At 40.4% G+C, this 14,115-nt stretch overlaps 1 protein-coding gene and 1 pseudogene across 1 annotated transcript in view; one reads left to right on the forward strand and one right to left on the reverse strand.

The window, feature by feature from the left end:
- LOC119914392 (glycine receptor subunit beta-like) overlaps positions 1-7,057 on the forward strand; it is a 28,428-nt gene extending 21,371 nt beyond the window's left edge. Inside the window, exons 3-6 of the mRNA XM_038733688.1 lie at positions 225-292; positions 608-834; positions 4,814-4,896; positions 6,915-7,057. Coding sequence (XP_038589616.1) covers positions 225-292; positions 608-834; positions 4,814-4,896; positions 6,915-7,057 — 521 coding nt within the window. The remainder of the gene's footprint in view (positions 1-224; positions 293-607; positions 835-4,813; positions 4,897-6,914) is intronic.
- LOC119914378 overlaps positions 1-14,115 on the reverse strand; it is a 267,025-nt pseudogene that overhangs the window by 163,918 nt on the left and 88,992 nt on the right.

A 14,115-nucleotide genomic window follows, 5' to 3' on the forward strand; every position in this document is an offset into this window, starting at 1 on the left:
CCATGGCAGGGGTGATGTAACTGAACTGCAGCGGGACACTTTAAAGTGCTAGCACTGTATGTACTTTCAGTACATTCATGTGGAATGTCCTAGTGGAAAAAGTGTGTTACATCAGTGTCTGATTAGAAAATATATAAATCTATGTAATATTTTATGAAATAGTCTGTCACATTGCTTTACATTTGCTGTGTGTTTGTGTATGTGTGTGTATGTCTGTGTTTCAGGTATCCCAGTTGAATCCAGGGTGAACATCTTCATTAACAGCTTTGGGTCCATCCAGGAGACCACTATGGTAACACATATACACACCACAAACACGCATTATTTTGTTTCTTCATTTTCAAATTCAGATTTTCTGTCTGCAAGATACCACTAGTGTATATGAAATAATATTGTAGTAATAGTGTTTTCATAATTTCGGTGACCCAACACTTTGACACTAAATAAAACATAACATGGTAATATTAGTATTATTAGCAGAGCAGTAATAGCACTAGCACTTTAAACAGTAGTAGATGTACAAGTTGTAGTAGTAGTAGCAGCAACAGCAGAAGAATTACCAGGAGTGACATGGTGACAATAATTAATGCAATGTCTTTCCCTACAGGACTACAGAGTGAATATATTTCTCCGTCAGAGATGGAATGATCCTCGCCTACGACTTCCTACTGACTTTAAGAGTGAGGCACTAACTGTTGACCCCAACATGTTCCAGTGTTTGTGGAAACCAGACCTTTTCTTTGCCAATGAGAAAAATGCAAACTTCCATGATGTCACACAGGACAACATTCTGCTATTCATCTTCAGGAATGGAGATGTCTTGATCAGTATGAGGTACCCAATTTTATTTTATTTTTTTAATCAATCTCCATGACCCATGGCCTCCTTTTTAATCTAAATAGCACTCTGAGCAACACATAATTATTTTGATGGAAATTACTTCCATCTATTGCCATCTAGTGTGGTTTATGACCAAATTCTTTCAAAATGAATGACATTCAAGGTAGGTAAGTTATTTATCAGTATACAACACAAGGTTGTACAATGAATTTAAAGTTTTAGCCTTCAAGTTACACACAGAAATGCAAAACAATTTATCGAAATAATACTGTACATAATTATTTATATACATATATACAGTACATTTATACACTCAAGAAATAATTCTGCAGGGTTAGGGTAAGTTATAATAATTTGTATCTGGCAGAATGTAAACAGAACAATATAATTCAGTTCAATTCAATTTTATTTATGTAGCACTAATTTACAACAAATGTTCTCATAGCGCCTTTCATATAGAGCAGGTCTTGACTGGACTCTTTGTGCTTATTATATACAGAGACCCCACAATTCCCGCCATGAGCAAGCTTTTGGTAAACAGACAAGGAAGAACTTCCTTTTAAGAGGCAGAAACCTCAAGCAGAACCATGACGGGTGGGCGACCATCGACCAGTTGGGGTTGAGAGAGAGAGACAGAGAGAGCGAGAGAGATAGCAAGAAAGAGGAAGAGAGGGCTGTTCTCCACACAGAAGTACAGTAAAGGTAATAGTGGTACAAACTGACAAGCAGGAATATAGGGGCAGCAGGTGACTTGCAACCACAGATCCAGACTCCACAGCTCCAGAGCCAAAACCACCTGCAGGAAGTGATAGGAGGAGAGAGGAGAGGGACTAGAAAGTACAAGACTACGGGAAAGGGAAGAATTCAAGTTAGTAACATGCATTAATGGGATGAGGTTGCATGCAGATGGAGAGAAAGAGTAGTAATTTTCACCAGTGCTGTCTCTGTGCTATGATGCACTCTAAATCCTGACAGCCTGGGGCAGCTGTGGCTCAGGAGATAGAGCGGGTTGCCTGTTAATCAGAAGGTTAGTTAGCTAAAACCCCTAGATCAAGAGTGGGCTTTTTAAGATGAGGTTAATTACAGCTATTTAAAGGACTGTGGTACATAGCCTGTTAATAAAGACAGGTTGATCATACAGTATATATCATATACATATATCACATAGTAAAGAAGTGCTGATTAAAGTCAAACTTTCTTTAAGCAGCCTAGTTGGGATGGGGTTACAGGTTAATGGTTTAGATGAAAAAATTATTGAAGATAGTTGGTAAAGATCGAGGGAAGCCAGTTCAAATCCACCGGCTCACAAGCTCTCTTCTGAGTTACGTAGATGCTACTTATCTGAGCGGATACCAGTAGAGAGAAAGAGAGTTGGGGGGCGTATACACTGCACAGTGCCAGAAACAGTAATGAATGTCATGGAAAGGACTGAAAGTTGTGAAGATTTGTCATAATTCGGGAGAGATGTGAACCCCGGGAGTAAACCGGGAGAGGGCAACGAAATATGGGAGTCTCCCATGAAAATCTGGAGGGTTAGCAAGTAACAGCTAACCAAGGCTAACCGGAATTAAATCTGTGGCTCCTAGTTTACTTCTGTACGACAGCGTGGTGCGTGTGACGTTGTTTTATTCTTCTGCGCATGTGGGTCACTTTCGGGCTGTGGACAGTACACACTGGCGTCTGATTTGGGTCACATTACTGTCAAACAAAAAAATTGGAATCGACCAGTAAGGCCTGCAGTCTGAACGTAGCTTCCATGACCTCCGATTGGCGTAATCGGAAGTCTAACAATTTGTATTTATGTTTATCCTCAGCTGGTTCTCTTTGCCTGTATGTATATGAATGAATGGCCCATCTGCAGATATGTACACGCTTATGCAATACGCAAAGATGAAGGCTGTTCCTGTCTTTGAAGGGATTCAGTACGAAGGGTTGGAAGGTCTGTAAGACAATGCTCTCCGTGCCTGGTGTGGTCAATCATGTGGCATGGGACTTCAAAGATTATTTTTTTTCTTCATTTAAGATAAAATTTCCTCCACGCTGAAAATAAATAAATAAATAAACGACACTTGTTACATGTACCATTACATGTAACTATTTTACATACAAAGGAGGCAGAGGAGTAACTGAACATTTGACATACCGAGCAAGAGACAGCAGGAGAGGGAGAGAAGCCATCGCTAGCTGCTAAGCTAACATACTGTTGCGTTAGCAACTAAATCTCTCTAAAAGAATTAACCTCTGTAATGACGAATCTAACACATTTAACAGTTTTTCAGTTAGAGCACCAGAACACGCTATCAACTAGGGCTGAACGATTTTGGAAAATAATCTATTTGTGATTTTTTCAAACAATATTGCGATTGCCCAGCAACCCAGCTCGTTAGGGTAGGGCAGTAACAAGGTATTTGGGTTAAATTAAGGTGGTAAGGACAACTGAAATCAGGTTGAGTCGAAGTTTAATTAAATGAGTTGTCTCCAAAAAAAAAACACAACAAAAGGAGGCTATGTAGGTACTGACAAAAAAAACACTTAACAAAAGGAGGTCAGTACCTACATGCTGTACAGGAATGTAGTGTAACCAAACAAACAATTTTGCCCCTTAAAGGGTGCCACTCACAATCTAGTTTACAAAGGTTTTTACTGACAAGAGTCACTTAAGCCGGCAACCAACAAACAGATCAGATTTAAACACTCAAGACATTCACAGGGGTACACAACCAACAACAAGGCGAACTGATCACTGGCTCACAGTCGCCTCGAACTGCAGGAACACAAACTATTTGTAGGCCAGCTGGTGTTGATTGGTGAGTTCTGGTTGGCAGGTTCGGTAGGATCCTCGGCCACACCAATCAGACGCCAGCAAACAGCAACCAGGAAGTGGGTGGTTCCAGGTCCAGGGGAACCAATCCTCGACAGGTGCTTGCCGTGGGGATTTGCATACAGCTCAGAGAACTCCAAAACACAACTACTCTAAGGCAGCCAGCGGCGGCCGTAACAAATATGCACTAAAAGCTTGCTAAAAAATAAGTTTTTATGCTTTTAAAAGAAGACATTGTTTTAGCGGGCCTTTCATGTAGTAGAGAATTCCAGAGAGTAGGACCATAACGGAAGATTATTTAGAATATATTCTGGGCATAATGAGGAAACCTTTACTTGATGATCTGTCCAGTGTGCATTCAGTGAGATTATGTATATAGTTTTTTAAATTTCTTTATGAAATTAATCACTTTTCTATTGCCTGTTTGTGAAGAGGCTGTAACATCACATAAAAACTATCCACTTGCCGGGTTTTCCTGTTTTTCCTGAGTCTCTTGTCTGCTGAATCTGTACCTTACACAGCAGCAACACTGCAGATAACAAAATGGAGTCTCCTAACACATAACCCGCGTTTCCACCAAACGTATCCAGGACTTTTAGTCCCAGGATCTACTTTTCAAGGAACTAAAAGCTTCCTTCAGCCCATTGTTGTGTGCATTTCCACCGCTGTCTAAAGACCTGTGAAATTTAGGCAAATTAACCAGCTGACATATATTATTACTCTGATGAATGCCAGGCAGGCATCATTATTTAGTTTTTGTGGGGGGGGTATAATGAAGAGACACACCATTCAAGTTCATAACAAATTTAATAATAAACTGGACAGAGCCATCAGGTTCTTAAAAGAACAGCACAGAGGAAGAAACACAAACATACAACAGTTTGGAAGGTCATTAAAACATTTCCAGCTGACAAGCGCTGCAGATCAGCTCGCAGCACTTACATCTGTGTCAGCCTGAGCGTCGTGGAAAAGAGACAAGCAGTAGTAGCAAAACACCCGAAGTGAGTTCTTCAGGAGGTTCCTAGTTCTGGGGTATGGTTCCTGCAGTGGAAACATGGTTATAGCCACTCTATCAGATTCATAGTTGATTAAGTTAATAGGGCTGTTTTTTCCTTCTCCTGATGAAGCTTGTGTCTGTGTTTCTGTGCATAGGCTGTCGGTGACGCTGTCTTGTCCCTTGGATCTTACGCTCTTCCCAATGGACACACAGTTGTGTAAAATGCAGTTGGAGAGCTGTGAGTCCACACACACACATATACACACACACACACACACACACATACATACACATACTGCTGAATAATTATAGGCAGTGACAAGAAGACACAGTGAATGCAGACAACTACAAAACAAAACAGGAAACAGAGCATGACACTGAAACACAGAAAATACAGAAACGGATGGGAACATGGACAGACCGACAAGTGGACAAAAACCAAAAACGACCAGGATGAATAAAACAGAACACTGAATACATGTAAAATCTAAATGGAAAAGAAACTAGAGATAAGAGATAAACTAAGACACAGGACGTAAAACTAAGATAAGAAAACAGGGAATGAAACAGAAATGGTAATAAGTGAACATGGCTGAAGATGCAAATAAACATAACAAGGCTGAACAGAGGAAAAACGAGACATGGAACAATAAGAAAACCCCAAACCATGACAGACTCTGTTTTGGTATGTTACTCTTAACAGTAAGAAATATCTGGCTCTTTAACAGCCAAATGTTCCACTTTGCTGCTAACTTTGCTAGTCTGTTTTATGGTGCTGGAAAGGTAAGTGTAGAGTGAGAAGTAGATGAGAGTGGTGAAACTGAAGCAAAACTGTTAAAGGTGTTTCTTCTGTTCAGAACTGCATTGTGTATGTGATTGAGGCCTAACCAACATGTAGAATGCACATAAATCCTGCATTCATGGATTCAGTCTTTGCCTTCCCTATTTTTGTTGCGCATTTGCTGTTAGCACAATTACTGACACTTACAAATGATGCCCTTTTTTTTGAGATACTTTTATTTTAGTGTATTGGGTGGATGGTGCAGCGGCAGTGAATTTGTTTTTCATGCAGTAGGTCTGGGATTAAATCCCCGCCATGACAAGTTACTTTACATTTTTGAAGGAGGGATAAAATGAGTAAATGCGCCTTACAATACCTTATCGAACAGTCAAAAACTTTCCTCTTCCTCCTAAATGTAAATGTATGTTTCTTGTATCCAAAGTGACTTTTGTGGCTTTTAGTGAAGCTTAATCTGCACAGACAGCTGTTAACATTACACAAATATCCCACTCTATATGTGTTCATAATTTACTTCATAACCAGACTTGTCAGTAAACCTGCTTTCTAGACTACCTGCATCCAGCATCTTCCTCCACAGAAGGAGCTGCCTGTTAGCAGCATCTCCTGTGGAGCTGAGTGGCTGACAGACAGACCTGTTAATATCGTTAAGAATACCTTAGGTTACATTCATGTGACAATATTTTTATTTTCACTTTTATACCCCCAAAAAATTTAAAGAAAGTTTTAATGACAGAAATTTAATTCCCGGACCAGACCCATAAAGAGCAATGACATTGGCGTTGAGTGGGAATTGAACCCGGGTCTTCCGCACCAAAGGCATGTGTGTTATACTCACACACATACATACATACATACTCACCTCAAACAGATATACATACTGACTTTGCACATATATACATACTTAACCTCACGCAAACATACATACTTACGCATGACAGTATGTATGTATGTGCAAGTGAAGTATTAAATTTTGGCCAAGGCAACTTCTCATAGTAAAGTACAACATGTGTCAATTGTCCTGGCCCCTGGTCTGTTCGACAGGAAATATTCCATGAGGTCTCAGTTAGCTGTGCTGGACTGGCTTATTTGTTTACTATTGGAATTTACCTTTTTTATTTAACCACATCCATTACAGCAATCCAAGTTTAAAATTACTTTCCTCAAAATCTCCACCCTACATGCGGACTTCCAGTTTTGTGCTCAGTTGAACTGGATTGAACCTCATGCTTTATGGTAAATAGTGGAGGGGTAAAAATTGGATCGTGGACAAAGAATCTTCTATAAGGTCTGTCACCAGTATTGAGTATTGGAAAAAAACGTAAAAACTGGGAAAAGGGCAAAACAAACTGAGTTTAAAAACTGTTTGAATAATAAATAATTAAATGTTACTATATACATGATGTGGTAAATCTGCTGAAAATATTAGATTATTAATTTTAATTTTTATGTTTTAGTTGGCTATACTACCAGCGATCTTGTGTTCATGTGGCAGTCTGACCCAGTTCAGATGGAAGAGATTGCTCTCCCTCAGTTCGACATCAAACAAGAGGACATAAAATATGGAAACTGCACAAAGTACTACCAAGGAACAGGTTAGTAATTCTTAATTATATCTCTCTAATAGTGGTGGGCAACGACTAAAATTTTTAAGCACAATTAACTGCATGATTTTCTTGTGATTAATCACATTGTAATGCGCAGAACTGAATAATTAATTCTCCGCACTTTTAATTTAAATGTAGCACAAAAGTGCAATAACATGAGGTTTGCAAACAATTTAAACAAATAAGGTGCTTTTTACCAGCAGTATTCCCTTTAACCAGTAGCAGTAAAATATTTATTGTAAATCTCAACTTAAACATTAATGTAATCAAATCAAATATTAAACCAAAGCTATTTGCCACTGCCAGGGCATTACCTTTTATCTAGCTTGTTAAAACAAGTTACCATCAGAGTCTAGTTTTCTTAGGGTTTTTTCTGAACAGGTATCAGCCTCACATGCATGCTACTGAAGTTGAATTGTCTTGAACTTTTTGTACACGACTCACAGCACAAATCATCGTAAGAGAGACTGATCCTGGCTGTTTGTGAGTTTCCAGAATCTCTTAGTGTTTACTAAATAGATATCAGGACATTAACGCACGGCAGACCATCCCTGCAAAACTAGATGAAGGCCTATCAGGTAAAGTTATGTAAGTTAAATAGGCTACAGCTCTGTAGCACACAGAAGCCGTTGCCATGGTTATTATCCATAGCCAGCCTGCCGTTTATTCGCGGAACGCTGTCTTACTTGTCCCACACGCTGCATCCAACGTAGTCTGTCGAAGCCTTCCTTCCCTGTTTATTTAGGTGGATGATATGCAGCAACGCACTTTCAAAATATATATATTTTTTAAATGCATTAACGTGAGATAAAATAATTGTTGGCGTTAATTAATTACTGCGTTAACGTGCCCAGCCCTACTCTCTAATAAAGGAAGGAATCTGTGTGTGTGTGCATGTTAAAGTCTAACTTTTTATGGCTTCTAGCCCCTCTGTGTGGTAGACGCAGGGAAAGAAACGTGGTTACTTGCCCTTTTGGTCCTCCTGGAGAGTGTCGGCAGGTGACACCTTTACGGCGAGAATTCAATTCAATTCAATTCAATTTTATTTATATAGTAATTTTATTTATACAATTGTCCCAGAATAAACATTTTAAGCTTGGAAAGTATGTTTGAGTCTTGTGCAGCAGTCCTTAGCCTGTGTCCTTCCTTTGCATGCAAAAAAGGCCAACTCTTTGGGTCAGCCTGATCTGTAATAAAACAGGTCTCATCTTCTCTCAATGTGAAATAATGTGTCCACTGGTTGTACACTACACAATCTACACATTTGTGATTTTCTTTTTCTATTACTTCACATTTCTACATACAAGTTACAGATTTTTGTTTTGAAGTCTGTCATAGTTCTCACATTGTATTCTACAAGTGCTTGCATCAAGTCTACAAGCTCTCGCATTTTGCACCAAATTTACCTTCATATTCATGTTACATGCCAATCACAGTGACCAGAGAGGAATGCAGTGAAAATTTCCAATATTTCTCTGAATAAGGAAAAACATATATATTAATTCCTTTTAGTTGGGGTCTGCTTCATGTTCACACTGACTTAATTCAGTTCAATTCAATTTTGAATACCCAACAATTCCCACCAAGAGCAGCACTAGGCGACAGAGACAAAGAAAAACTTCCCTTTAAGAGGCAGAAACCTCGAGAAGAACCATGGCTCAGGGTGGGCGGCCATCTGCCTCCACCGGTTGAGGGGGAGAGAGAGGGTGAGAGAGAGAGAGAGAGAGTGAGATAACCATAAAAGGGGAGAGATTCTGAATTACATTGTTGGTGAGAAGTCATGTTTAAAGCTGATGATACACGGAGCAACTTTTAGAGCAATGGTGCTGGGCAATGTTGCTGTCAATGGTAATGAGTAAAGATTACTACCGTAATCCCCTTCTCCCGCCACTCCGCCACCCTCCCCGCACCGCCGCTATCCTTTCAAAACATAGTCAGACTTGCCACCAACAAGATTGCCCAGCAACATTGCTCAAAAAGTTGCCCCGTGTATCATCAGCTTAAACCAAACGCTTTTTTTCCATCCAAAAATTGGATAAACACCGACTTTTTATGAGGAAAATGCAAAAGAAGTGACCACAATACACCAGAGGAGAAAAAAGATGAAAAATTAGGAGAAAGAAAGAGAAAGAAGGAAAAGAGATACAGTTTGAAGAAGGAGCTCAGAAACAGCATCAAACTGAAGAGAAACAAACAAGGAGAGAACAAAAACAAACAAGAAGAGGATAGAGGGACTCAAGCAAGTTACAGCAAACTACTGGATACTGAAATCAGTAAGTTTTTGCATTTATTACCATAAAACAAGTCCCAACTGAAACACTTAAGCTAATAGCTAACAAGCTAACACTGGACTGTGGTTACCTAGCAACGGCATCAAACAGCAGTAGTGCTGTTTTAAACACAGAAGCTTGAAGATCAACAACTGTTTCATGATGTCTCCACACTCTGTTGACTACCCCCCAGCTATCAAAAGCAAAACTGCAAGAGGAAAATAGAAACAAACATTACTTCGAGAAAGACCAGAAATCCTGTTCCTTGACCACTACAAAGATGGAAGATCCTGCAATTTAATCTTCTGGACGGATGAACCATATGCCTGGCTTAATGTGTTCAGCTCTCAGCACCCAGCAATAAAGAGAGCAGGCATTTGTAATGGATGGAAAATAAGTGTACTGGAAGAAAATGACTCTGTCAACAGCAGAATAACAGTAAACCTGTTCAAAAATGGAACTGCCATGATACAAGGCAACCTGAGACAGTTTGAGCTCGACTTTCCTGCTATGAGACTGAGAGCTGAGAAGGAGAAGGAGGTCCTCGCAAGCATCGCTCCAACCCTGGGAGTCAAACCGTCCTGTTCTGTCCCTGCTCCAGACAGACAGTCTGCAGATGCTGACACTGATCCTCTCCTGCTCCAGCACTCTAAGGCCCTGGACATCATGAGAGAACACTTCCCCCAGATGGAAATAGAACTGGTACAGATCAGAGAGCAGCTGGACCAACAGCAACCTACCTCTCCTACTGTCAGTGACTTCCAGGCCAAGAAAGCACAGGACAGTGTCAACTCACAGCTGAGAGAGTTTCAACAAGAACTAACTCGTCCTTGTAAGCTTGTTCCCTTTATAAATCACAATCAACTTGAAATGTGGCCTATGTGAGGAAGCGCCATGTCTGATCCCTTCAAACGCTTAGAACTGTCTGTAAATGGTTAGTGGAATTAATATTAATACGTACTGACTGTGGGACGAAAAGGAGGCAAACTCTGACAGAGGAGCTGCAAAACGAGATTTAACTCAGCGTGACACTGACGTTCCTTTTGGTGAAGCTGAAGTTGTTTGGTGGGTAAAGAAATGCACTTTCATGCAACGCACCAGAGGAAAAGGGGCGCCGGGGCTCCACTGCCTTTATAACCGATCTGCAGGAACTGACCGAAGGACACACACACACACGCAAGACGGGATGACCCCGGCCCTAATTTGGATTCCCCCCATTTGAAAAGAGAGTAAACGAAATGCATTCCATCTGTGTTTAAACATGTATTTAGGTTACACAAACAATCCACTCACTTAACAACGATGGCGATGAGTTAAAAGAAATAGCCCGTGACTTATTGTAAACGTGTTGGCAACCATTGTATGACCATTTATTGAAAATTAGAAATGTGAATTTCGTTAAAGGCTTGCCATCTTCTTCATGTGATGATACATGATGCCTTTAGATAAAAACAATTTGTTGATTATTGATGATTTAATGAATGATGCTAGCAATAAGGTCCAAAATGTGTTTACAAAATATGTGCATCATAGAAATTTAAGTTGTTTATACCTATAAATGCCTGTAAACCAACCTGTAAATGCCTCATGATCTACAAATCCTCCTACAATAAATTTAGTTATTTGTCCCAAGAATATATTTTCTTTATTCCAAACACGAGTGCCCGTTGGGACGCTAAAATTTTTAAGACGGACTCTGTCTATGGGATATTTCACATTGCCATGCGTTAATGCCTTAGCGTGTGCTAGCTTAACAGCCGGAGATACGGTGACTTTCTTTACAAACAGGCTTGCTGACATAATGTTAACCCGAAAGTCGTCTACAGTGTTTTTAGCTCTTATGAATTTTATCTTGAGGTCTACTCCATTTATCATTAACTTGTCTTGAAAAAGCAAGTCAGAATGTAAAGGGGATATTAGCTCCACTACGCGGCCGCCTTGTGTGTACTCCATTCTTTTAACTAGTCCCTCATTGCGTCCTGCAGACGTTACGTCGTCCATATGACCTGCTGTATCCATGCAAAATAGTCCGGATCCAAACTGTGTCTGCAGAGCGTCCTTTCCATAGTTCAAAAGGCACTATTATACCCCTGTAAGGATATGTGTTTGATGATTGCGTTATGAGTTGGTCCCCCAACGATATGTCGACCTGTGAAAATATTGTACATCCAGGGTTGTTGATAAAGCCCACTTCGTCTGCTTGATCCAGGTTTCCGCCATTAGCTTTGGTGATATTTATGCGCGTGTACAGAAACATATCGTTTAGATCCAGGTAGTCCTCTGTACTTGCTGGAATGAAAAATTCAAGGGGTGCAGAGTCTGATACCGCCGCTAGAGGAGGGAATTGGATGTAGACACATTTCTCAATACTTGTTTGTGTTAACGGCACCATAAACAGGTCTAGCTCTGACTTGACGCGCTCTTCTGACAGGCTATGTACCTTCTCGTTTGAAAATGTCTCTTGTCTTCTGACGTTTTGTCGACTTGCTTCTCCTTGCTTGTTTATTTTTTCTAGTCTTAGTATGGGTCTTCTTATTTGTTGTTCGGCTACGCCTCTTTGGTGGGGAACTCCCTCTTTTCCCAGGAGGTCGTTTTATTGGTCGGGGGGGCCACGGCCACTATACCCGACCCCTCTTGACGTGTCTGTTCATGACGTTAGTATAACATCCGTAGCTATGTTTTTAGCAGCTGTCTTTAAATGAGGGGCAACAAATGTAAATCCTTGCTTGAGTAAGGGGAATGCTAGTCTAAACAGAGCCTTAAAGATACCCCCTAACCCTGCACCATACTGAGCACCGAACCCGCTGTATCCTGGTAAATCACCACCTGCTTGGGCTGTATAATATGCAACATACTTGTCCGCATTGTGAGCATATGGATGGTACATGTTTGCTCCTTGTCTAATACTGATATTTACGGGTCAAAAGTGTAGCTTTATTATCACTTTGCTGTACGTAAAAGAGATATGTTGATTCTGATCTGCCTTGAGAGAAATCTCGATACTATCAATGTGTGTTTTGCAGAGCCTCAGATAGTGTCGTTTGTCATAAGTATTTGTGATCATATGGTTGTTTGGCCCCGATATATTTACTATTCTTAAAAGAGGGACGTAACTATCCCCTACTGTTTGATGATCAACAATATCGGTATAAACAAATATATTATACATCCCTACATTAACATAAACCTAAACTATAATTTAGTTTAGGTTTAGACCTAAACTATAATTTAGTTTAGGTTTAGAGCTGATTAGTAGGCTAGAGTCAAAGATAGCTGCAACTCCACCTCCTCGGCCTGTGCCTCGAGGAATGTGAGTATTAATATGACTGGGAGGGGTGGATTCATTTAGGCTAACATATTCTCCATCACCCAGCCAGGTTTCAGTAAGACCAAATAAATCAATATCATAATCTGATATTAGTTCATTTACTAGTACACCTTTAGAAGAGAGAGATCTGATGTTTAAGAGTCCACATTTAACTCTTGTGGTTTTAATTTTTATGAGGTTTTTATGCACAGCTCCTCTTCTGTTTACCTTTTTAAATAATTTCGATGGTCGGGGGGCAGACACCGTCACTATAGGATTTTCACTAAGTAACTCCTGAAATGGAGGAGCAGAGAAGTATGTTAGACTGCGACTATGCCTCCTGGTCTCAACTCTGGGTTGCCATGGATTTGGTCCACTATATTTCCCCGTCATAGTCTTTTAACCTGTAAACAGGAGGGTCCCTTGACACTCATTCCTTTACAGTAAAATATTCATCAGTATAATTTCAATTTGTTATTCATGTTACATTTGTAACTTCCTTACGCATTTGTGGAATTTTGTCCAATGTGTACCACGGAGATCTGTTAAAAAAAAAATAGACAAAGCTGCAAGCAGCGTTGGGAGGGCCCTCGCACGTGTAGCGCGTCAACGTGTGATGCCGCGGCGTTGCAGATTCTGGAGCGCTGTCGGTGCGGCTGTGAATTTGCCACGCCCTTCGAATGCTGCACAAAGGTGTAACCATTTTCTGTGTTCCCTTTGTGGTGCTACATAGCACTTCGCACTATGAATATAATGAACATGTAGGTGTGGGGGCGGGACAGTTATCAAGCATGTAAAGTTTGGTGCAGATGTGAGCATGTAGGCTGAAGTTACAACTTCCTGTTTCATGGCGAATCATCACTGGGATTAGACTAGACAGGGAAAATTTGAAGTCGGTCGGACTAATTCTCTAGAAGGAGTTTGTTAAAGTACGGAGTGTGTTAAAAATCCAAAAATTACCCCAAAATTCAAAATGGCCGACTTCCTGTTTGGTTCACTCCAAGAGGCTTTTTTGTTAATCTGGACATGATACGTGTGCCACAGAAATTTCGTACATGTAGGTAAAACGTGCAATGGGGGCTGCTTTGTTGAAGGTCACTTCCTGTTGCCAGTAGGTGGCACTATGACTATGGGTGAATGTTGTCTTGTACATGTGTTCAGGATGGGACTCTTATCAAACGTATGAAATTTGGTATAGATCTGAGCATGTACAGTCAAGTTACAACTTCCTGTGTCATAGCGAGTTTAACTTTGCCGCCACACCGTTAACTGCAAACTGGCGACTTTTACAACATGGCTTCATCAATGCGTTATGGGTTTCTGTGTTCAGGGTGGGACTCTTATTATACATATAAAATTTGGTGCAGATGTGAGCATGTATACTGAACTGATACAACTTCCTGTTTCATGGCGAATCATCGATTTTGGACGCCACGCCACAAGCATGCCATTCCACAAAAACTCACCATTTGTA

Source organism: Micropterus salmoides, unplaced genomic scaffold, assembly GCF_014851395.1.
Source record: "Micropterus salmoides isolate LMB-PRFRI ecotype aquatic unplaced genomic scaffold, ASM1485139v1 Ms_hic_scaffold_1, whole genome shotgun sequence".
Lineage (NCBI taxonomy): Eukaryota > Metazoa > Chordata > Actinopteri > Centrarchiformes > Centrarchidae > Micropterus > Micropterus salmoides.